Source organism: Canis lupus, chromosome 37, assembly GCF_011100685.1.
Source record: "Canis lupus familiaris isolate Mischka breed German Shepherd chromosome 37, alternate assembly UU_Cfam_GSD_1.0, whole genome shotgun sequence".
Lineage (NCBI taxonomy): Eukaryota > Metazoa > Chordata > Mammalia > Carnivora > Canidae > Canis > Canis lupus.
The window spans coordinates 12150369-12174167 of NC_049258.1; the positions used below are offsets into that span (position 1 = coordinate 12150369).

A 23799-nucleotide genomic window follows, 5' to 3' on the forward strand; every position below is an offset into this window, starting at 1 on the left:
AGGGAAAGCAGCATTTATTTTTAAGGTGTGATAATAGCTAACTTGTTTAAAGGATGTGGGAATCTGAAAATAAGCACCTTTTGAATATCACTGATTTCTTGTGAAAACTTTAGTAAGTTTAGTAAGTTAAACAGCTTCCTTAACTGTGATACTGAACCAATTCTAGTTATTTCTACTCTGCTGAAATGTCAGGAAACCTGTGGGGAAAGCAGGTAGTTTCATCATGGATTCTGAATATGGAGACTTTCTCCAAGCAACTTTTCTATCCCCAATTATGCATCAACAGTTGTTGTTTAGCAGTATGATTGAGTTTGAAATAAACTTTACAAATATATATAACAAGACTCCTGGATTTACAACTCTATATACTGGTGTTCCATATCAAATATAGTTGTGAACTAGCCCATGATACTGTCCCCTCTAACCCCCAAAACAAAATTTATTTTATAATTTAAACATTAGGAACGGCTCTGGTTTTAAGAACCTTGCTGAAATAACCAGGCCTCCGGTCAGTCTATAGAATGTCTTCATATTGGCTTTCAGCATTTCAAAATACCTGGGATGCTTGAAGAACTGGATCCTGATTTAATGCTGGAGCTGGATAAGGAAGTCCAATCATAAGCTGACTCTGTCCTCTTCAAGGCTTCTTGATAGTTCATGTAGAGCTGTTTCCCATACTAAACAGAAGGCAGTAAATGAATACATGTGAACTTTATTGGATATGATACAGATGGACAAGAAAAGGGGATACTTTCTTGTTTACTAATTCATAGTTTACATTAAAATTAATACCTATAGTACTTCAAAAATTATTTTAATACCATTAAGTTACCATCTACTCTTATTTTTCCTCATTTTAAGAAAGGTAGCAAGAAGTTAACACTTGATTTGTTCACTATCAGTATAAAGATTTATTATTCCTAAGGCAAATTTCATTTTATAGCTACAATAAATTTTATTTTCACTTAATGCACATAAATATTCCCTTATATATTATGTGTAATCATCTTCAAGGTATCTTAAAATTTTTTTAAAAGACTTTCTTTTTTTTTAGAATGGTTTTAGATTCACAGCAAAATTGAGAGGAAGGTAGAGAAATTCCCCAAATGCCTCCTGCCACTATCTATGCACAATCTCTCTCGTTTATCAACATTCTCCACCAGAGGGTGCATTTGTTTCAATCAATGAACCTACATTAACACATAATAATCAAAATCCACAGTTTACCGCAGGTTCACTCTTGGTGTTGTACAGTCTACGAGTTTGGAGAAATGTATAATGACATGTATTCACCATTATAGTATCACCTACAGTATGAATATTTTCACTGCCCTAAAAATCCTGTGTGTCTTGCTTATTCATCCCCCTAACTCCTACCATGAGGTGATTTAAATCTCAAAAAATTTCTTTTCCTTAGGCTAAACTCTGCTATATAAGAATCATATAATGTGTTCTTCAGAGCCAAAATAAATCACTCTGATATACACAAGCATTTACCAGCAATATTATGCCATGTATACCAACCCCGCATCAAAGAAAAAAGATGTTAAGACCTAAAACTTAGGCTTCAGAAAACACTGACAAAATAATAAAATCATAAACCTGATAATCAAAACCATATCATGAAACTTCATTATCCTATCATCAAACTGAAAAAAAACCCACCCTACCTTTGCAATGCGGATACCATTGACCCACTGATGCAGGGTCCTCACATCATCACAACAAAGGTACTTGATGTACTGAGATTTCTTCTGGATCTGTGGGTGCTGCAAGAGTAAAGGCAAAGTTCAATTCAGTACCCTGAAGAACTAAAGAAAAATTCTATCAAAACTCTGTCAAAACTTAAATACATCCTGACAAGTCATAGGCTATCAGAGCTAAGGCCAAAAATAATTTATACCACTTATATGGCCATAAACCCAAATAAAATGGCCCATAAGTATTGTTACAAAATAAACTATAGAGCAGAGCCCTAGGTGGCTCAAGTTGGCGGAGACCAACTCTTTGTTGTTGTTGTTGTTAAAGGTTTTATTTATTTGAGTGAGAGACAGAGGGAGCAGGAGCAGAGTGAGAAGGAGAAACAGACTCCCCACTAAGCAGGGGACCCAACATGGAGCTCGATTTCAGGACCCTGGGATCATGACCTGAGTTGAAGACAGATGCTCAACCAATAGCCACCCTGGTGCCCCTAGGAGCCAACTCTTGATTTTGGCTCAGATTACAATCTTAGGGTTATGAGATTGAGCCCCTGCTTAGGATTCTCTTTCTCTCCCTCTCCCTCAGTCCCTCCCTCTCTAAAAAAATAAATAAAAGGGATCCCTGGGTGGTGCAGCGGTTTAGCGCCTGCCTTTGGCCCAGGGCGCGATCCTGGAGACCCGGGATCGAATCCCACGTCGGGCTCCCGGTGCATGGAGCCTGCTTCTCCCTCTGCCTGTGTCTCTGCCTCTCTCTCTCTCTCTGTGACTATCATAAATAAATAAAAAATTAAAAAATAAATAAATAAAAAAAATAAATAAAAATACATTTTAAAAACTAAAAAAAACCCCAAAACTATAAAGAAACTTGTATTTTAGGTCAAGATATGCATCTTAAAAAATACCTTCATAGCATGGCAAATCTCCAAATACCCCCTCTATATTTCAGAGACGCAAAGTCCATCAAGGTTAATAAAGTCAATAGAATTCTTCATCAAGAAGACTATGAAAAGGGAAGATTTTGATTTCACCTCAAATCCACTGGAATTAGGAATTCAGAAGACTCCAAAATGAGAGGGTGTTTGATAAAGCTTCCCAATGGATGGGGTGGGTGGAGTGCAGGGCACAGCACCTGGGCCACAAGTGGGTGCTCACACCTGATGCAGTGGTGCCCCCTGCTGTGGACTAAGCACTGCTCTGCACCCGTCTACCCTCTTAGCACATGCCCTCCAGGGAACCAGCAGTTTTTCAACTGCATCATCAGATTCAGTTTTCACAACCCAATATACTTTTCAGCAGCAGTTTGGATTGGGATGACTGACTAGACCAGCTACACAATGCAAGAGCTAGAACAGACTTAAGGTATTTTAACTGTACTGGGCCACAACCACTAGTTCCCTGGAAAGAAAAACCTTAAATCACACTTGGTTCTGGATGTAATGGTCATTAATTATTTCTCTTTTCAGTTATTCTGAAATCTTATTTTATTATTATTATTTTTAAAGGTTTTATTTATTCACAAGAGACAGAGAGAGGAGAGGGAGATGCAGAGACACAGGCAGAGGGAGAAGCAGGCTCCACACAGGGAGCCCGATGTGGGACTCAATCCTGGGACTCCAGGATGATACCCTGGGCTGAAGGCAGGCGCTAAACCGCTGAACCATCCAGGGATCCCCTGAAATTTTTTTTTAAAGGCTACATTTTACCTGAGGAAATATTTAAGATTATGTTCAATTATACGAGGCTTTAAAGATTCTCTAACCATAATTGTTGTAGAAATCCTTGCAATCAATAAAATAAGCAATTTGGATAAGTTCTTAATGCTGTAGAAATAGATGGCCACCCATATCTGTATTGTTAAAGATCAGTCTTGGGGTGCCTGGGTAGCTCAGTCAGTTAAGCACCTGACTCTTAATTTTAGCTCTGGTCATGATCTCAGGATTGTGCAATTGAGCCCTAAGTCAGACTCCATGCTAGGTATGGAGTCTGTTTAAAATTCTTGCTCTCCCTCTGCCCCTCCCTCCACCCTGCTCACTCTTGCATGTGCTAAAAAAATAATAAAATAAATCTCTCTAATCTACAATGGGAGAAATTTAAATCCATTCATTCATTTGTTCTATTGTATACATTGCTTTATAGAGCTCCCATAATAAAACATTTAATACCAAAACTGATTTAGTTATTAAAGGCTAGAGTGAAAGTTTTAAACAGTAAATCCTCAACAAAGATTGCAGCAAACAACATGGATGGAACTAGAGAGTATTATGCTAAGAGAAATAAGTCAATCAGAGAAAAGTCAAATACCACATGATTTCACTCATACATGGAATTTAAGAAACAAAACAGATGAACATGGGAAGGGAAAGAAAAATAAAATAAGATGAAAATTGAAAGGGAGGCAAATCAGAAGAAACAGTGAACTCTAGGAAACAAACTAAGGGTTGCTGGAGGGGAGTTGGATAGAGGGAAGGAATAATTGGGTGATGGGCATTAAAGAGGGCACTTGCTGTAATGAGCACGGGTGTTGTGTGTAACTGATGCACACAACTAAATTCTACTTCTGAAACTTAAAAAAAAAAAAAAAGGTTAGCTAAACACTGCTTAACAGTTTTCTCTCGAAATACTATAGGTTCCACAGCCTTCTCTTGGAATATATTCCCTCGTTCTTATTAAATCACATTACAATAAACCACCACAGCAATCTCGAAAACGCAGAGGAGGACAGGTAAAGGAAATATATTTTTCCATAGAAGAAGGAAGGGGAGTTTTATCTCATTCATTTATGCAACAGGTATTTATTAAGAACTATTTGCCAGATCTTTAAGTAGGTATTGGGATACACTGTGAGTAAAACAGAATAATTCCCAGTTCATGCAGAAGATAAAATGGGATGACTGAGAAAGGGCTTTCATATTACCAACTAGGGCTTGAAGAGTAGGTGTTTTCCACTTCCTGCATCACTCGGGCATCACCTACAGGGCAGGGTTTGGACATCTGAACAAGGGGCTACAGGACTGCTCTCAGCGTTTATTACCACTCCCTCTCTTTATGGTGATTCATAAACCATTCTTGACTTATTCCTTTCATTTCTTGAGAACAGAGTTACCTACCATGCATGGGTCTTCAACTGTAGCAGTGACCCTGCCTGTGTTCTACTCATTCTATACACTAAGGGACTGTTTTTATCAACAATATCAGACAGAATCAAAGAGAAATAATCCTCTATGCTTTTCTCCTCAATTCTCTAATGTGGGAATCCAAATAACACCACAAAGAATACTATGATAGGATTAAAATTTTTTTTTATTTATTTAGGAGAGGGAGAGAGCACACGTGCAGGCAAGCAGGGGTGGGGCAGAGGGAGACAGAAGAGAATTCTAGGCAGGCTCTGTGCTTTAGCACATATGGGGGTCATGAGCACATCTCCTGAGATCATGACCTGAACCGAAATCAAGAGTTGGACACTTAACTGAAACACCCAGGCATCCCTACGTCATGCTTAAGTATTTGCGGATCACTTGCTAGTTTAAAGTTTATCTTAGAACCCCATAACTTTTCTTTTTCAACCTCCCACCTAATAAAGGCATCCTTTCATTATGGTCACCCAGGCTCTGCACCAATTCCTCAGGCAGTTGCCTATTCCACCAATATATTATTTCATTAGAAGTGACATTTATTGGGACACCTGGCTGGCTCAGTTGGTAGAGGATGTGACTTTTGATCTTAGAATCGTGAGTTCGAGCCCTACACTGGGTGTAGAGATTACTTTTAAAAGTGGCATTTACTGAGCACTTAGTACATACCAGGCAATATACTAAATATGTCACATATATTAATTAGCTCATTCCCTCCTCAGGAAAACCCAATGAATTACATATTACATATTACAAGATATTACATATCTTCATTCTTAAAGATTCCAGAGAGAATACATAATCAAATTGTTCCCCTGAACAAATTAGTAGCTATTAAGAAAGAAAGGTCATTTCATTTTTTTAAATGATGCGGATTTGGAAAATCTGTATTCTCTGGTAAAAGGTAAAAATCCTGAGAATCAAAAAAACATTTGAGAACACAGTAAGTAATTCCAGATTACTACTATGCTAGCAGATATTGTGTAACACTCTATTCTATTACTTCTACCATTATCATATATAAAATCTTTCTTTTAAATAACAGTGTTTGAAAAGTTCATGTTCATATTCTACCTCTAAATTCTATTTTTTCCTTTTTACTTAATATACTAAAATAAATTCCTTTCCCTCATTTCTTTAGGAATGAAAATTTAGACCTGGCTAAGGTGAGCTGTATTCCAACCATTACTGTGATATATGTATTTAGCACAGGTATCCTTTAAGAAACTTAGATTCATGCATACACCTTCCAACAAGTACAGACTTCTTTCAGATAATCAATAACATATGTCCTATTTATTCCCTCATTGCCATATTTCATGAATAAGTTCTCATTTTTTAATCCTTTTTTTTAAAGATTTATTTATTTATGATAGACACACACACACACACACAGAGAGGCAGAGACACAGGCAGAGGGAGAAGCAGGCCCCATGCCGGGAGCCAGATGTGGGACTCAATCCCGGGTCTCTAGGATCGCGCCCTGGGCCAAAGGCAGGCACCAAACCGCTGAGCCACCCAGGGATCCCCAGTTCTTATCATTTTTATTACTAATTACTAATATCTCATTTTTATTAGTACCCTTAAAAAAACTAATTACTAAACAATGTGTTTTATTACTTCCTACAAGTGTATTCTATTTCCTGTATCCTGCATTTTACTGGAAGAATTCAGACTGGGTTGTTATAGCCCAAAGCTGATAAATAGGATCAGATCCCATAAATATTTACATTTGTGTAGATCTTGTGTGGCAGCATTTTTTTTGTTAGAATTCATATGCACAAGAATAAAACTACTTACATAGGCAAAATCTAGTATAGACTTTTCAAGAAAAAAAGGCATGTCTTAAATACTAATATTTGTGTGGCCTCAAGAACATTGATCCCTCTAAACCTGTTTCCATATATGAAAAATGGGGACTCTAGAACAGATCTGTGACACTGATGTGCATAGTGCTTCTAGCACAATGTCTGTCACCCTAGAGTTCTTCAATAAATGATAGCAATTATTTTTACTATTTATGCCTAATGATATAGTTTATTTCAATACCTTAAATATTTCTAAATATAAATAGGCAATATATGTGAATTTAGCTTCATTTACTTTATTAAAAGCAAATATGAAATACATAAATTATTATATAAACTAATAAAAACTCCTTAGAACAAAAATATTCCTAACCTAAGAATTCTGAGTTGCTAAAAGGATTAAAATAATAATGGTTATAATTAATTTTGGCTGTAACATATACTGGTTGCCTTCCCCACAGCTATTCCCTCTCTCCTTTCTTTCTTTCTTTTTTTTTTCTTTTTTTGATTTTATTTATTTATTTGAGAAAGTGATTGAGAGACAGAGCAAGCAAGCACAAGTGGGGGCAGGGACAGAGGGAGAAGCAGACTTCCCACTGAGCAAGGAGCCTAACATGGGGGGCTTGATCCCAGGGTCCTGAGATCATGACCTGAGCTGAAAGCAGACACCCAACTGACTGAACCACCCAGGTGCCCCACTACTTCTTTTTTTTCTTAAAGAGCTCCAATTTTGTTTGGATATATGTCTACCCCTGATTCTGAGTGGCCTAAATCGAAACACTGGAATAAACTTAATCAAGGAGGTGATAGACCATACTCCAAAAACTGTAAAACACTGATAAAAGAAATGGAAGATGATACAATGAAATGGAAAGACATCTCATGCCATGGATTGGAAGAACAGGTATTAAAATGCCCATACTACCCCAAAGCAATCTACAACTTTGATGCAACCTCTATCAAAATACTAACAGTATTTTTCACGCAACTAGAACAATACTACTAAAATTTGTATGAAACCACAAGAGACCCCAAATAGCCAAAGTACTCTTGAAAAAGAACAAAGCCGAGGGGAGGAGCAAGATGGCGGAAGAGTAGGGTCTCCAAATCACCTGTCTCCACCAAACTACCTAGAAAACCTTCAAATTATCCTGAAAATCTATGAATTCGGCCTGAGATTTAAAGAGAGACCAGCTGGAATGCAACAGTGAGAAGAGTTCGCGCATCTATCAAGGTAGGAAGACGGGGAAAAAGAAATAAAGGAACAAAGGCCTCCAAGGGGGAGGGGCCCCGCGAGGAGCCGGGCTGAGGCCGGGGCGAGTGTCCCCAGGACAGGAGAGCCCCGTCCCGGAGGAGCAGGAGCTGCACCGACCTTCCCGGGGTAAAGGGGCTCGCGGGGAGTTGGAGCAGGACCCAGGAGGGCGGGGGTGCCCTCGGGCTCCCGGGGACAGTAACAGCAACTGCGCGCCCAGGAGAGTGCGCCGAGCTCCCTAAGGGCTGCAGCGCGCACGGCGGGACCCGGCGGGACCCGGAGCAGCTGAAGGGGCTCGGGCGGCGGCTCCGCGGAGGGGGCTGCGCGGCCCCGGGAGCAGCTCGGCCGGGCTCGGGCAGAGGAAGAGGCTCCGTGCAGAGGGGCCTGCGCGGTTCCAGGAGCAGCTCGGAGGGGCCTGGGCGGCGGCTCCGCGGAGGGGGCTGCGGCCCGGGAGCGCGAATCCACCAGCGCAGGCTCCGGAGCACAGGGCGCCGGGACACAGCCCAGGATCCCGCCTCCCCCGGGACAGGCAGAGGCCGGGAGGGCCCAGGACAGCGAGGACGCTCCTGCCCCAGCTGAGCAGATCAGCGGCCCCGCCCCGGAGCCTCCAGGCCCTGCAGACGGAGTTCCTGCCGGAGCTGAATCCAGGTTTCCAGAGCTGCCCCGCCACTGGGGCTGTTCCTCCTGCGGCCTCACGGGGCAAACAACCCCCACCGAGCCCTGCACCAGGCAGGGGCACAGCAGCTCCCCCAACTGCTAACACCTGAAAATCAGCACAACAGGCCCCTCCCCCAGAAGACCAGCTAGACGGACAACTTCCAGGAGAAGCCAAGGGACTTAAAGAACACAGAATCAGAAGATACTCCCCGGTGGTTCTTTTTTTGTTTGTTTGTTTTTGTTTTTGTTTTTGTTTTGTTTTGCTTTTTGATTTGTTTCCTTCCCCCACCCCCTTTTTTTCTCCTTTCTTTTTCTTTCTCTTTTTCTTCTTTTTTTTTTTTTTTCGTTTTTTTTTTCTTTTTCTTCCCTTTTTTTTTCTCTTTCTCTTTTCTTTCCTTCTTTCTCTCCTCTCTTTTTCTCTTTTTCCCAATACAACTTGCTTTTGGCCACTCTGCACTGAGCAAAATGACTAGAAGGAAAACCTCACCTCAAAAGAAAGAATCAGAAACAGTCCTCTCTCCCACAGAGTTACAAAATCTGGATTACAATTCAATGTCAGAAAGCCAATTCAGAAGCACTATTATACACCTACTGGTGGCTCTAGAAAAAAGTATAAAGGACTCAAGAGACTTCATGACTGCAGAATTTAGAGCTAATCAGGCAGAAATTAAAAACCAATTGAATGAGATGCAATCCAAACTAGAAGTCCTAACGACGAGGGTTAACGAGGTGGAAGAACGAGTGAGTGACCTAGAAGACAAGTTGACAGCAAAGAGGGAAACTGAGGAAAAAAGAGACAAACAATTAAAAGACCATGAAGATAGATTAAGGGAAATAAACGACAGCCTGAGGAAGAAAAACCTACGTTTAATTGGGGTTCCCGAGGGCGCCGAAAGGGACAGAGGGCCAGAATATGTATTTGAACAAATTCTAGCTGAAAACTTTCCTAATCTGGGAAGGGAAACAGGCATTCAGATCCAGGAAATAGAGAGATCCCCCCCTAAAATCAATAAAAACCGTTCAACACCTCGACATTTAATTGTGAAGCTTGCAAATTCCAAAGATAAGGAGAAGATCCTTAAAGCAGCAAGAGACAAGAAATCCCTGACTTTTATGGGGAGGAGTATTAGGGTAACAGCAGACCTCTCCACAGAGACCTGGCAGGCCAGAAAGGGCTGGCAGGATATATTCAGGGTCCTAAATGAAAAGAACATGCAACCAAGAATACTTTATCCAGCAAGGCTCTCATTCAAAATGGAAGGAGAGATAAAGAGCTTCCAAGACAGGCAGCAACTAAAAGAATATGTGACCTCCAAACCAGCTCTGCAAGAAATTTTAAGGGGGCCTCTTAAAATTCCCCTTTAAGAAGAAGTTCAGTGGAACAGTCCACAAAAACAAAGACTGAATAGATATCATGATGACACTAAACTCATATCTCTCAATAGTAACTCTGAATGTGAACGGGCTTAATGACCCCATCAAAAGGCGCAGGGTTTCAGACTGGATAAAAAAGCAGGACCCATCTATTTGCTGTCTACAAGAGACTCATTTTAGACAGAAGGACACCTACAGCCTGAAAATAAAAGGTTGGAGAACCATTTACCATTCGAATGGTCCTCAAAAGAAAGCAGGGGTAGCCATCCTTATATCAGATAAACTAAAATTTACCCCAAAGACTGTAGTGAGAGATGAAGAGGGACACTATATCATACTTAAAGGATCTATTCAACAAGAGGACTTAACAATCCTCAATATATATGCTCCAAATGTGGGAGCTGCCAAATATATAAATCAATTATTAACCAAAGTGAAGAAATACTTAGATAATAATACACTTATACTTGGTGACTTCAATCTAGCTCTTTCTATACTCGATAGGTCTTCTAAGCAAAACATCTCCAAAGAAACGAGAGCTTTAAATGATACACTGGACCAGATGGATTTCACAGATATCTACAGAACTTTACATCCAAACTCAACTGAATACACATTCTTCTCAAGCGCACATGGAACTTTCTCCAGAATAGACCACATACTGGGTCACAAATCGGGTCTGAACCGATACCAAAAGATTGGGATTGTCCCCTGCATATTCTCGGACCATAATGCCTTGAAATTAGAACTAAATCACAACAAGAAGTTTGGAAGGACCTCAAACACATGGAGGTTAAGGACCATCCTGCTAAAAGATAAAAGGGTCAACCAGGAAATTAAGGAAGAATTAAAAAGATTCATGGAAACTAATGAGGATGAAGATACAACCGTTCAAAATCTTTGGGATGCAGCAAAAGCAGTCCTAAGGGGGAAATACATCGCAATACAAGCATCCATTCAAAAACTGGAAAGAACTCAAATACAAAAGCTAACCTTACACATAAAGGAGCTAGAGAAAAAACAGCAAATAGATCCTACACCCAAGAGAAGAAGGGAGCTAATAAAGATTCGAGCAGAACTCAACGAAATCGAGACCAGAAGAACTGTGGAACAGATCAACAGAACCAGGAGTTGGTTCTTTGAAAGAATTAATAAGATAGATAAACCATTAGCCAGCCTTATTAAAAAGAAGAGAGAGAAGACTCAAATTAATAAAATCATGAATGAGAAAGGAGAGATCACTACCAACACCAAGGAAATACAAACGATTTTAAAAACATATTATGAACAGCTATACGCCAATAAATTAGGCAATCTAGAAGAAATGGACGCATTCCTGGAAAGCCACAAACTACCAAAACTGGAACAGGAAGAAATAGAAAACCTGAACAGGCCAATAACCAGGGAGGAAATTGAAGCAGTCATCAAAAACCTCCCAAGACACAAGAGTCCAGGGCCAGATGGCTTCCCAGGAGAATTTTATCAAACGTTTAAAGAAGAAATCATACCTATTCTCCTAAAGCTGTTTGGAAAGATAGAAAGAGATGGAGTACTTCCAAATTCGTTCTATGAAGCCAGCATCACCTTAATTCCAAAGCCAGACAAAGACCCCGCCAAAAAGGAGAATTACAGACCAATATCCCTGATGAACATGGATGCAAAAATTCTCAACAAGATACTGGCCAATAGGATCCAACAGTACATTAAGAAAATTATTCACCATGACCAAGTAGGATTTATCCCTGGGACACAAGGCTGGTTCAACACCCGTAAAACAATCAATGTGATTCATCATATCAGCAAGAGAAAAACCAAGAACCATATGATCCTCTCATTGGATGCAGAGAAAGCATTTGACAAAATACAGCATCCATTCCTGATCAAAACTCTTCAGAGTGTAGGGATAGAGGGAACATTCCTCGACATCTTAAAAGCCATCTATGAAAAGCCCACAGCAAATATCATTCTCAATGGGGAAGCACTGGGAGCCTTTCCCCTAAGATCAGGAACAAGACAGGGATGTCCACTCTCACCACTGCTATTCAACATAGTACTGGAAGTCCTAGCCTCAGCAATCAGACAACAAAAAGACATTAAAGGCATTCAAATTGGCAAAGAAGAAGTCAAACTCTCCCTCTTCGCCGATGACATGATACTCTACATAGAAAACCCAAAAGTCTCCACCCCAAGATTGCTAGAACTCATACAGCAATTCGGTAGCGTGGCAGGATACAAAATCAATGCCCAGAAGTCAGTGGCATTTCTATACACTAACAATGAGACTGAAGAAAGAGAAATTAAGGAGTCAATCCCATTTACAATTGCACCCAAAAGCATAAGATACCTAGGAATAAACCTAACCAAAGATGTAAAGGATCTATACCCTCAAAACTATAGAACACTTCTGAAAGAAATTGAGGAAGACACAAAGAGATGGAAAAATATTCCATGCTCATGGATTGGCAGAATTAATATTGTGAAAATGTCAATGTTACCCAGGGCAATATACACGTTTAATGCAATCCCTATCAAAATACCATGGACTTTCTTCAGAGAGTTAGAACAAATTATTTTAAGATTTGTGTGGAATCAGAAAAGACCCCGAATAGCCAGGGGAATTTTAAAAAAGAAAACCATATCTGGGGGCATCACAATGCCAGATTTCAGGTTGTACTACAAAGCTGTGGTCATCAAGACAGTGTGGTACTGGCACAAAAACAGACACATAGATCAGTGGAACAGAATGGAGAATCCAGAAGTGGACCCTGAACTTTATGGGCAACTAATATTCGATAAAGGAGGAAAGACTATCCATTGGAAGAAAGACAGTCTCTTCAATAGATGGTGCTGGGAAAATTGGACATCCACATGCAGAAGAATGAAACTAGACCACTCTCTTTCACCATACACAAAGATAAACTCAAAATGGATGAAAGATCTAAATGTGAGACAAGATTCCATCAAAATCCTAGAGAAGAACACAGGCAACACCCTTTTTGAACTCGGCCATAGTAACTTCTTGCAAGATACATCCACGAAGGCAAAAGAAACAAAAGCAGAAATGAACTATTGGGACTTCATCAAGATAAGAAGCTTTTGCACAGCAAAGGATACAGTCAACAAAACTCAAAGACAACCTACAGAATGGGAGAAGATATTTGCAAATGACATATCAGATAAAGGGCTAGTTTCCAAGATCTATAAAGAACTTATTAAACTCAACACCAAAGAAACAAACAATCCAATCATGAAATGGGCAAAAGACATGAACAGAAATCTCACAGAAGAAGACATAGACATGGCCAACATGCACATGAGAAAATGCTCTGCATCACTTGCCATCAGGGAAATACAAATCAAAACCACAATGAGATACCACCTCACACCAGTGAGAATGGGAAAAATTAACAAGGCAGGAAACAACAAATGTTGGAGAGGATGTGGAGAAAAGGGAACCCTCTTACACTGTTGGTGGGAATGTGAACTGGTACAGCCACTCTGGAAAACCGTGTGGAGGTTCCTCAAACAGTTAAAAATATACCTGCCCTACGACCCAGCAATTGCACTGTTGGGGATTTACCCCAAAGATACAAATGCAATGAAACGCCGGGACACCTGCACCCCGATGTTTCTAGCAGCAATGGCCACGATAGCCAAACTGTGGAAGGAGCCTCGGTGTCCAACGAAAGATGAATGGATAAAGAAGATGTGGTTTATGTATACAATGGAATATTACTCAGCTATTAGAAATGACAAATACCCACCATTTGCTTCAACGTGGATGGAACTGGAGGGTATTATGCTGAGTGAAGTAAGTCAGTCGGAGAAGGACAAACATTATATGTTCTCATTCATTTGGGGAATATAAATAATAGTGAAAGGGAAAATAAGGGAAGGGAGAAGAAATGTGTGGGAAATATCAGAAAGGGAGACAGAACATAAAGACTGCTAACTCTGGGAAACAAACTAGGGGTGGTAGAAGGGGAGGAGGGCGGGGGGTGGGAGTGAATGGGTGACGGGCACTGGGTGTTATTCTGTATGTTAGTAAATTGAACACCAATAAAAAAAAAAAAATCTTAAAAAAAAAAAAAAAATTTGAAAAAAAAAAATAAATAAAAAAAAAATAAATAAATAAAAGTTTGGAAAAAGAACAAAGCCGGGGTTATCATAATACCAGATTTGAAGATATACAACAAAACTGTAGTCATCAAAACAGTATGGTACTGGGCACAAAAAAAAAGACACATAGATCAATGGAACAGAAAAGAGAGTTCAGAAATAAACCCATGCTTATACAGTCAATTAATCTATACCAAAACAGGCAAGAATATACAATGGGGAAAAGACAGTCTCTTCAACAAATGATGCTGGGAAACTGAAAAGCTACATGTAAAAGAATGAAACTGGGCCACTTTCTTACAACATCCACAAAAATACACTCAAAATGGATTAATGATCTAAATATGAGACCTAAAACCATAAAACTCATAAAAGAAAACATAGGCAATAATCTCTTGGACACTGACCCTAACAATGTATTTTTGAATAGGTCTCCCCAGGCAAGGAAAACTAGAAAAAAAAAAAAAAAAGACTATTGGGGCTACATCAAATAAAAAGCTTTTGCACAGCAAAGGAAATTATCAATAAAACAGAAAGGCAACCTACTGAATGGGAGAAGATATTTGCTATTGATGTGTCCATTAAGGAGTTAATATCCAAAGACCTAAAGAACTTACATAACTCAATACCCAAAAATAATCTGATCAAAAAAGGAGCAGAGGATTTGAACAGAATTTTTCCAAAGAGGACATACAGACACATGAAAAGATGCTCAACATCACTCATCATCACTCAGGGAAATGTAAATTAAAACTACAATGAGATGTCACTTTATACCTGTCAGAATGGATAAAATGAAAAACAAAAGAAATAACAAATGTGGGCAAGGACACAGAGAAAAAGGAACCCTTATGCACTGCTGGTAGGAATGTAAACTGGTGCAGCCACTGTACTAAACAGTATGGAAGTCCCTCCCCAAATTAAAAATTACCATATGATCCAGTAATTCCACCACTCGTTTTTTTTTTTAAGATTTATTTATTTATTTATTTATTTATTTATTTATTTATTTATTTATTTATTTATTTATTTCAGACACAGAGAGAGAGAGAGAAAGAGAGAGGCAGAGACACAGCAGAGGGAGAAGCAGGCTCCATGCAGGGAGCCCCAAAGTGGGACTCGATCCTGGGTCTCTAGGATCACACCCTGGGCTGAAGGCGGCGCTAAACTGCTGGGCCACTGGGGCTGCCCCCACTACTCGGTATTTACCCAAAGAAAATAAAAACACTAATTCAAAAAGATATATGCATCCTTATTTTTACCACACCATTATTTATAATAGCCACACTATGGAAACAACCCAAATATCCATTGCTGGATGAATGGATAAAAAAGATGTGTAACAGAGTACTACTAACCATTAAAAAAAACAGGGGGGATCTTCCCACTTGCAACAACATAGATGAACCTAGAGTATATAATGCTAAGTGAAGTAAGTCAAAGACAAATACCATATGATTTCACTCATATTGTGTCTTTACCAGTTTCCCATAGATTAAAATGCACTAAAAATATCAGTTCTTAAAAAAAATAAAAATAAGAGTTCTCAAAAGCACAGATATAATCAGTGTGAGAAGCTCAAAAATCTGAATAAAGGTGGAAAACAACCTCACTAAAAGTAGCTCAGATATGCCATAATATTGGCTATCAGGGCTGTGATTTGCTGGAAAACAAGTGACAAAAATCATTTCTGGACCAGATGAGAGCCAGTCCACTTTGAAATTGGGCACAGTAACCTCTGATGGTTCTGCTGAGTAAATACAGGAAAAGAATTAAAAAATACCTATGTCCCACTTTTGGCTTTGATCTAAGTTTTCCTAAAATAAGCCTGCTATTAAATAAAAGTCTCAAATTTAAAATCTAACCTGTTTTACATATTCTGACCCAAAGCTTATCATACAGTACTCATTTCTTAGTAGCACTAATCTAATTAGGGCTAGAGTTCAACTATGGTGTAAGCACATACTTCTTTTCCTCACCATTCCTTTAAAAGCCTATAGAAAGAGCAAAACCAGTATACTTGATAGAGGTACAAACTATTCTAAAATGCCCAATAACTCACTCTATGTCTAACACCAATTAAAATTCCTAAAAAGAGAAACGAATTTACCTTTAGCACCAGACAATAATCTGTGGGTGCTTTGTATTTGTTCCGGTAATCCTGTCCATAATAAACATTGACATGATCCAGCTGGAGAAAGCACACCAGTTCCCGAGACAGCTAAGATTAAAAAAAAAAAACAACAAAAACAAAAACCCAAAATACTGAATTAACAATAACGTACAAACAAGTAAATGTCATACCTGGTAACAGGTTCTAGTTGAGAATAAAAACTTAAACAGGTGGAAACCAGTACTATTTTGCAGATGACAAGACAGTGAGATTCTCTATAAATGTGACTCCTTTTAACCCACGATGTAACAAAAAGGCAGTCCATTTCACTTACTGTCTGCCATTCACAATGAACACAGACTTGCTTGGAAAGGGTGGCATTTTAAGGAGACTCTAAATATAGTACATTAAATACAATATAGTATAATAGAACTCTGGGGAAAAAAAAGAAGAAAATATCATGTAGTTCAGTGCCCATAATGCCTATCTCAAGTACATTGATTCTCAAGTCAGGGTTTCCTTACCTTAAATAGAGGCAACAATATATGCCTCTCAGGAGGGTGACAAAACCTGGATGAGACGAGGGTTAAAGGAGTTTAAAACAGTGCTGGCCCCCACTAAACACAGAAGTGGAGCTACCAAGTGGGCCCTCAGCATGAGCATATTATCCAAGCAAGGCTGAAATGCCTTATAATCCCAGAAAGCTATTCTTCCCAAACAATAACAAGCAAAAACTATTCTGACACAGTTCTGAACATGATACATAAAAGTATGATTTCATATGTGGCAAGAGAAACTGAGATGGGCCCAACGAATGACCAGAGAGTGACCACTTCCAGATTTCTTCTTCTTTATAACAGATCAATAGATAAAGCAAAACATATTCTGTGTGTCCTACATGAGTTGAAACAAATCAGAGCATGGATTCATTTTGTCAGCACACTTCCTATAAATTAAAATCAACTATCATAAGGAAGAAGGGACACACCTTTGCTTTTCCTTTAGGGACATAGTAGATACCAGATGCTCGCAAAAGAAAGTAACGCTTTTTCCAGGACTTTTTGCCATCATCTTTCAACCACAGGACTCCTTCAATTTCTGGTACAGTTACAGAACTTCCACAAAAACACTCCTAAAATAAAAAGATGATTTGGAAAGACGTGATCTTTGGATTCTCAGAAAACAATTGTGTTTAGCCCTGTGAAGTTCATGATACTATAATTAAACCAAAATAGCTTTGGTATTAAAGCCACATTGCTAATTTTACCTCAATTAGAACTTTCCATTCTAAACATCATATAGATTCATTTTGAAACTACTATGGCAATTCCTATGAACTTTCACCAACACTGGAAGAAACTAAGTTGAATTGTCAACTGAGCTACATACAACAGGATTTAAATGCACCTGTAAACATCACAATTAACAGTAAATTTAATAGAAGTGTCAGAGTTAAACATCAGACTTTATTTTTCTCCAAATTAAGAACACATTTAGATTAGCTATCAAACTAAATTTTAAAAGAAAGCAACATGCTAAGTGAGTAAATGCTCATAATTTAAAAACTGTATTAATTGGTATGATTCTAAAACAGAGCACATTTATTCTTTCAATATTTAAAACCATGTTGAAAGGAATCTAAGTAAACAAACTCAAAATTATGAATTCTAATGTCCATACTTAGATAAAAACGTAATTAAAAATCAAACATGTATTTGGTAAAAGAAAATCAGAAATCCTCACTAAATATTAATATAGGACATTTTAAGTCTAAATTAACTTATCTCTTCCCAAAGTACAGAGGAATCAAGAATTATAAAGAGGATTTTTAATTGTAGCCATTATCACTATGAAAAGCTGAGTGCTGATCTTCATCTTCTTAATTGCCTTGTTGCTAAATAAGAGTTTATTCTGGCTTTCAAACATATTAACTTCTTAAAATCAGCGAAGGCCCAAAAGCTAAAAATTGAATGTTTCAGTTTGTTTTATTAAAATAAGGGAATGTGTATTTTTAAAATGATCTTTATGGGGATCCCTGGGTGGCGCAGTGGTTTGGTGCCTGCCTTTGGCCCAGGGCGCGATCCTGAAGACCCGGGATCGAATCCCATGTCGGGCTCCCAGTGCATGGAGCCTGTTTCTCCCTCTGCCTCTCTCTCTCTCTCTCTCTCTGCGTGACTATCATAAATAAATAAATATTGTTTAAAAAACATTAAAATGATCTTTATGATTTTTAAAATTATTTGAGTTATTTAAAGCTAAGGCTTGATATATTTTGTAAATAACTAAGTATACTCAAATTTCTCTCTGGGTAAGCAGATAAAGTACCACAATCACGTCCTTCATTGACCAGCCTTTTACCCCACTTGTCTGCTTCTCACAGCTTATGACTTCTTTTAGTCCACTAATATATTACATGGCAAAACAACAATTTTTAAGAGGTTCTTTAGTGGCCTAACATTCACATAGCTGAACTCTCCCCCTCAGTCTATGGAGGAATACCAGCTTCTCTAGTTACACGTATCGTTATGAATATACAGCATTGGCATACTTCGCTTCAAAACAGTGCTTAATATTTTAATACTATAACGTGCAGGAAGAGAGGGGGTGGGGGAAGTAAACAGTTATACCTCCAATAGCACTTCCTTGTTTCTATCTGCCATCTCAGCAGTTTCCTTTTTCCCCAGAAGGTAATTCTGGAAAAATAAATAAAGTTAGAAATCCACCCTATTATGTCCTTGGCACAGGTGCATATATGATTTCTTCTAGAAACATAGCAACTGTGTCTACCTGTCTAGAATGAAAGGAACACTGCTTTGAACATTAACTTGTGCATGTGCATCATTGCTAAAATGCTTAATGCTGGCCGCCTGCTTACTTTATCCATTATCTTGAATTATTCGATAAATTGTCCTTCCCCAAATTCTGAGATGATGCCACATCCAATAGCTGACAAATGTTCGGTACAACTAATGAAAGGACCTGAAAGGTTTACAAATTAAGTACAATGAGTAAGGCAGATTTCCTTAAAATATGCTAAGCTTAACTGATCCAGATGCAGAAAATTTAATCTGTGTTCTGGCTTTGAAAGAAGAAATCCCCAATTCTCAGAGACTATCATAATATCACTTGCCAATTAATATCTGAATTCTAACTATTAGCCTTATAAAAAACTTTTTTGCAATCATCTAATCTATTGGTATTCCCAAATGTGTATTATTCACTAAAAAGATCCAATAAAGATGTGTCATGATTAAGCTGTCTGAAGGGTATTTAATACTCTAATATTGCTACTATGTATCATTACTACTTTTCACAGTGAGGTTGTTTTCTCTCACCTGATTTTTATAAAATATTTGTGTATTAGGAAGTACTAACTCAAATATTATTATGGAATAAATAAAGATGCCAAATAAATCAAGGTAACATATTAAAAGTGGAACCATTTATAATCAAGGGTATTTAGATTAAAAAAGGAGATATTAAAATTAATTGTGAACTGGATAAATGAAGTAGAGAACTAAAAAATAGAAGTACACTTCTTTGATGGATGAGAAGCTCACGAAGCAAACAGGTGGGCTCAACAGTTCTGGACAAAACAGAAATCTAGAAACTCCCTGGAGTTACTGCTGTTGCCCTAAGGGCTCACCCCATCTGGCTCTGGATGACTAGTAACCTCTTTGACGCCTGATACCTGGGCTCAAGCAGACTTCCCACCTCAGCAGTACTAAATGCTCCCATGGGATTTCATAACCGCAATGCTCCAACCAGGTGGTTGCCAGTTTTTTTTTTTTTTTTTTTTTTTTTAACTCTGTTAACTTAAAAGTAATAGAATAAGGTGAACATTTAGAAATCCTGACCTCTCTAAGGTATTTGGTCTCACCTGTGGGTTTTTGAAAAGTGCATATTTTTCTATACGTTCCATAAATATAAGCTTGTTTTGGCTATCTCTTGTCCAATTAAGAAGATTTTCAACCAAGTTTTCATGATCTTCAAAGATTCTCTCTGTCCCAAGATAAAATATCAGTATTTTGTTAGTATTGATCAGAACTGCATCAAAGACATAAAACTTGTGAAGTAATTCTAAGCAGAACTACAGAATTTTTTTTAAAGATTTTATTTATTTATTCATGAGAGACACAGAGAGAGAGAAAGAGAGAGAAGCAGAGACACAGGCAGAGGGAGAAGCAGGCTCCATGCAAGGAGCCCGATGTGGGACTCGATCCCATCTCCGGGATCACACCCCGGGCTGCAGGCGGCGCTAAACTGCTGGGCCACCGGGGCTGCCCGAACCAGAGAATTTTAATTGACATTATAGCTCTTGGCCCTTAGAAATTATCTGGTCTTCCCTCTATTTTCAAATAAGGAAACATGCCCAATGGTGTTAAGTGACTTCAGCAAAGTCACATAGCTGTTACATGGAAGAATTAGGACTAAAATCTAGGTCTTCTGTTAGATCTTTCTCAGCCTTCAGTCTTTTCCTATCTACCTTTGAAAAAACAAAAAACCAAGGGTGTCTGGGTGGCTCAGTCAGTTAAGCATCTGCCTTTGGCTCACATCATGATACACTCCTGGGATCAAGCCCCTCCTCCAACTCCCTGCTCAACAGGGAATCTGCTTCTCCCTCTGCCCCTACCCCAGCTAGTGCTCGGGTATGTGCATGCACCCACTCTCTCAGATAAATAAATAAAATCTTAAAAAAAAAAGACCATAGCCAACTATATAAAAGGTAACAGAAAAATATAATATTACATATGTGGGTCATTAACCTATAGACATGGACATACTAAAAACATTATCATCTAAACGTGTTCTGTGTACCATCATGCCACATGTATGAACTCAAACCTTTGTAATTCTCTAAGAAGAGTTATGAGTATTATAATAATATTATAATAATATAATAATATTATAAAAATATTATAATAATACATTTTATACATGCTAATAAACTAATAACTTATAGTTTAGTTTGGGGGCTATGTATGTGCAATTCTGAGACAAAAAGGTTAATAATTAAATTTTTATTTCTCTGGAAACTGCTGTGAAATATTTAAATATACAGGTAGTAAGACCAATGCAAATACTTTTTAAAATAAAATACAAAGTTGAAATTGATTACTGATTCAAATATACCTTATTTTATTAGGTATAAAATAACAATTGTTAAAAATAACAATTGCCAGGTTGCTAAAATCACACAACTAATATTAGAAACTTTTTAAAGAATCAATGATGGCATTAAAAATGAGGGATTTTTAAAATTAGAAAACACCACACTTAACTATAAATCATAGGAAACTAAGATTTAGTACATCTAGCTAAAAATAAAAAAGATAGGCTTTATGTTTTCCCTAAAAGTCAAATGCTGGTATAGGGAATTCAAAACAAAAGCAAATAAATAGAATGGTCTTAGTAAATGTGTCTATGCAGTTATTTGAAGGAAAAAGCATTTTATTACTTTAAAAAAAAAAAAAAAAAACTAGTTTAGCCATAAGAAGATCTGAAGTGAACTGGAAATGATCTTGTATTCAGAGAAATCTCAAATACTTGGAGGGGGAAAAAAGATAATGTAAAAAGCTAAGGCTCCATATACATAGGGGGGAAAAAGATGACTCAAAGTGCTTTAATTAACATGAAACCTGTTAGCATTGCATAGTAACTAAAAAGTAAATAAAGCAATTAGATTACTAACCCATTTGTAATTCAGAGATGGTTTCTACCAGCGACCAGTCTAAACTATAACCGCAGTGGGATTTGTCCATTAGGTTATCCAGCACTTGTCTCACTGTCTGCCTCTCATCCACCATCATTGTCTTAGAACTATCGTCAGACATGTGGACTCTAATCACCAACTACAATAGGTAAAAAGGAAATTAAATACAAGCCAAAAAATAGGCATTCTAGTAATTTCTCCCAATATCAAGTAATGTTTTGAGTAACATTCTTAGGTAAATATAAATTAAAACACAAATAATGACTTTATTATGCAAGAAAGATACTCTAAAACTAGGTATCAAATAACCTAAACAAATTTAAAGCATTTTTTAAATGATAATAACAGGTAAGATTATAGTAAGACTATTTTGTTTTACTATTTTAGGAGAATTTAAAGCAGTTCTTTCTAATACATTTTATCTACCAAAAAAAAATGTGACAAATATATCAAGAATACCCTTCTCTCTGTATCTTGAAGGTATGTTATATAAACAAGGCACTTCTTTATAAATCTGATTTAAAAAACTGATTACAAAAAATCCCAAACGAGGAAGAAGCCCAAATAGCACCTTTTTCACTTGTGCCTCTTTAATTTTCTCCAGGGCAACTCTGATCTTCTCAGCTTTCAATTTTGCTGCCTGTTCTTCCTGTGAACACAAAGCACTGGAGATAAACGAATGCTAAAATAATGAGAATTTTTGAAAAGTCTTTTTTTATCTTAAGGATGTTGCCACCATTGGATTTCAGTAAGAATATAACTTCACATACTTATATAGAGCACATTTAAAAATAACCTGTTCAAAAAGTGAGAACAGACATAGTACAAAGGAACATTTTTAAGATGCAGGCTTCAGGAACTCTTATCAAGAAGACCAGATTCCATCTTCTAGAGAAAAAGAAATCTGTGATACAGCAAATTAGTGAGTTTGATTCTGTCAATCCGAAGCAAAAGAATTTCAGGCTCCAGGTAGGAGAAACAGGGAATGTGTAACGGTTTATGTGATGGCCTGACAGTTTGCCGCACCTGCACAATGCCTCAACTCTGAACTTATGCCTGCCTCCAAAGTATGGGTAATTTTTTGCATACTAATGTTTTGTTCAGTTACACTGAAAATGTATCATATCACCATAAAACAGCAAAAAACAATATCAATTTATTTCTTTGCAACCACATAAAAGTCCTTAGTAAAAAATATAGGTATGTTCTCATCAATTTATCAATGCAAATGGAAGTTGCATTATACTTTAGGTTTCATTATGCTTTGAAAAGCACACAATACAACCAATGTCTCATGTCAGTAAACTCATAGTTATTCCTATTAATTCACTGATGAAATTTTTAAAATGCTAAATAGAACTTTCCAAATATTTAATTTCTAGTAACTTCTTTGTAAAATTTAGATTATAAATAGTAGTAACACTATCAAAAATTATAACTATACTTACTCTATTTATTTTTTCCTAAAATAACGTATAGTGCTATAATACCAGTACTTACTTGTATTTTCCAGCAGTAGGCCATTGTACACTGTAGCCTTAACCTCCAGTTGAGAAAAACTCATGTAAGTAAATCTTTGCTTATGAAGGATTACTTTCTAACTCTAAGTTTTTGGTTACTCTGGAAAATATCTAAAAAAAATATACACTGCCATCTTATATATTCCTATATTCAATAGAAGACTTAAAACAAAAGAAGGACCTAGTTATATTAGCCAACTTTATCTGCTCTGGATTATGATTAAAAACCACAAACCATGTGTTATTCTTCACAAAATAGCTAAAGCTTCCTGAGCCAAAAACAAAAATGAAACTTCAATTCATTTAATAGATTTGGTCCCTGTTCTCCTAAATTCTGCTGGCTTTCTTGTTTCTGAACTGTTCTCTTTCCATTTCATACTAAATCTTCCCCCATTTCAAGCTTAGTAGTTGC

At 37.6% G+C, this 23799-nt stretch overlaps 1 protein-coding gene across 4 annotated transcripts in view; it reads right to left on the bottom strand.

Annotated features, from left to right (window-relative positions):
- The window catches only part of RAPH1 (Ras association (RalGDS/AF-6) and pleckstrin homology domains 1), a 101805-nt gene that overhangs the window by 13707 nt on the left and 64299 nt on the right, over window positions 1-23799 (bottom strand). For all 4 annotated transcript variants that reach the window (XM_038585437.1, XM_038585436.1, XM_038585438.1 and 1 more), the window contains 8 exons: window positions 22439-22516; window positions 21847-22006; window positions 20035-20156; window positions 18782-18847; window positions 17143-17286; window positions 16152-16262; window positions 1671-1769; window positions 557-677 (listed from right to left, as the gene is read on the bottom strand). In XM_038585437.1, the coding sequence (XP_038441365.1) occupies window positions 557-677; window positions 1671-1769; window positions 16152-16262; window positions 17143-17286; window positions 18782-18847; window positions 20035-20156; window positions 21847-22006; window positions 22439-22516 (901 nt within the window). The remainder of the gene's footprint in view (window positions 1-556; window positions 678-1670; window positions 1770-16151; window positions 16263-17142; window positions 17287-18781; window positions 18848-20034; window positions 20157-21846; window positions 22007-22438; window positions 22517-23799) is intronic.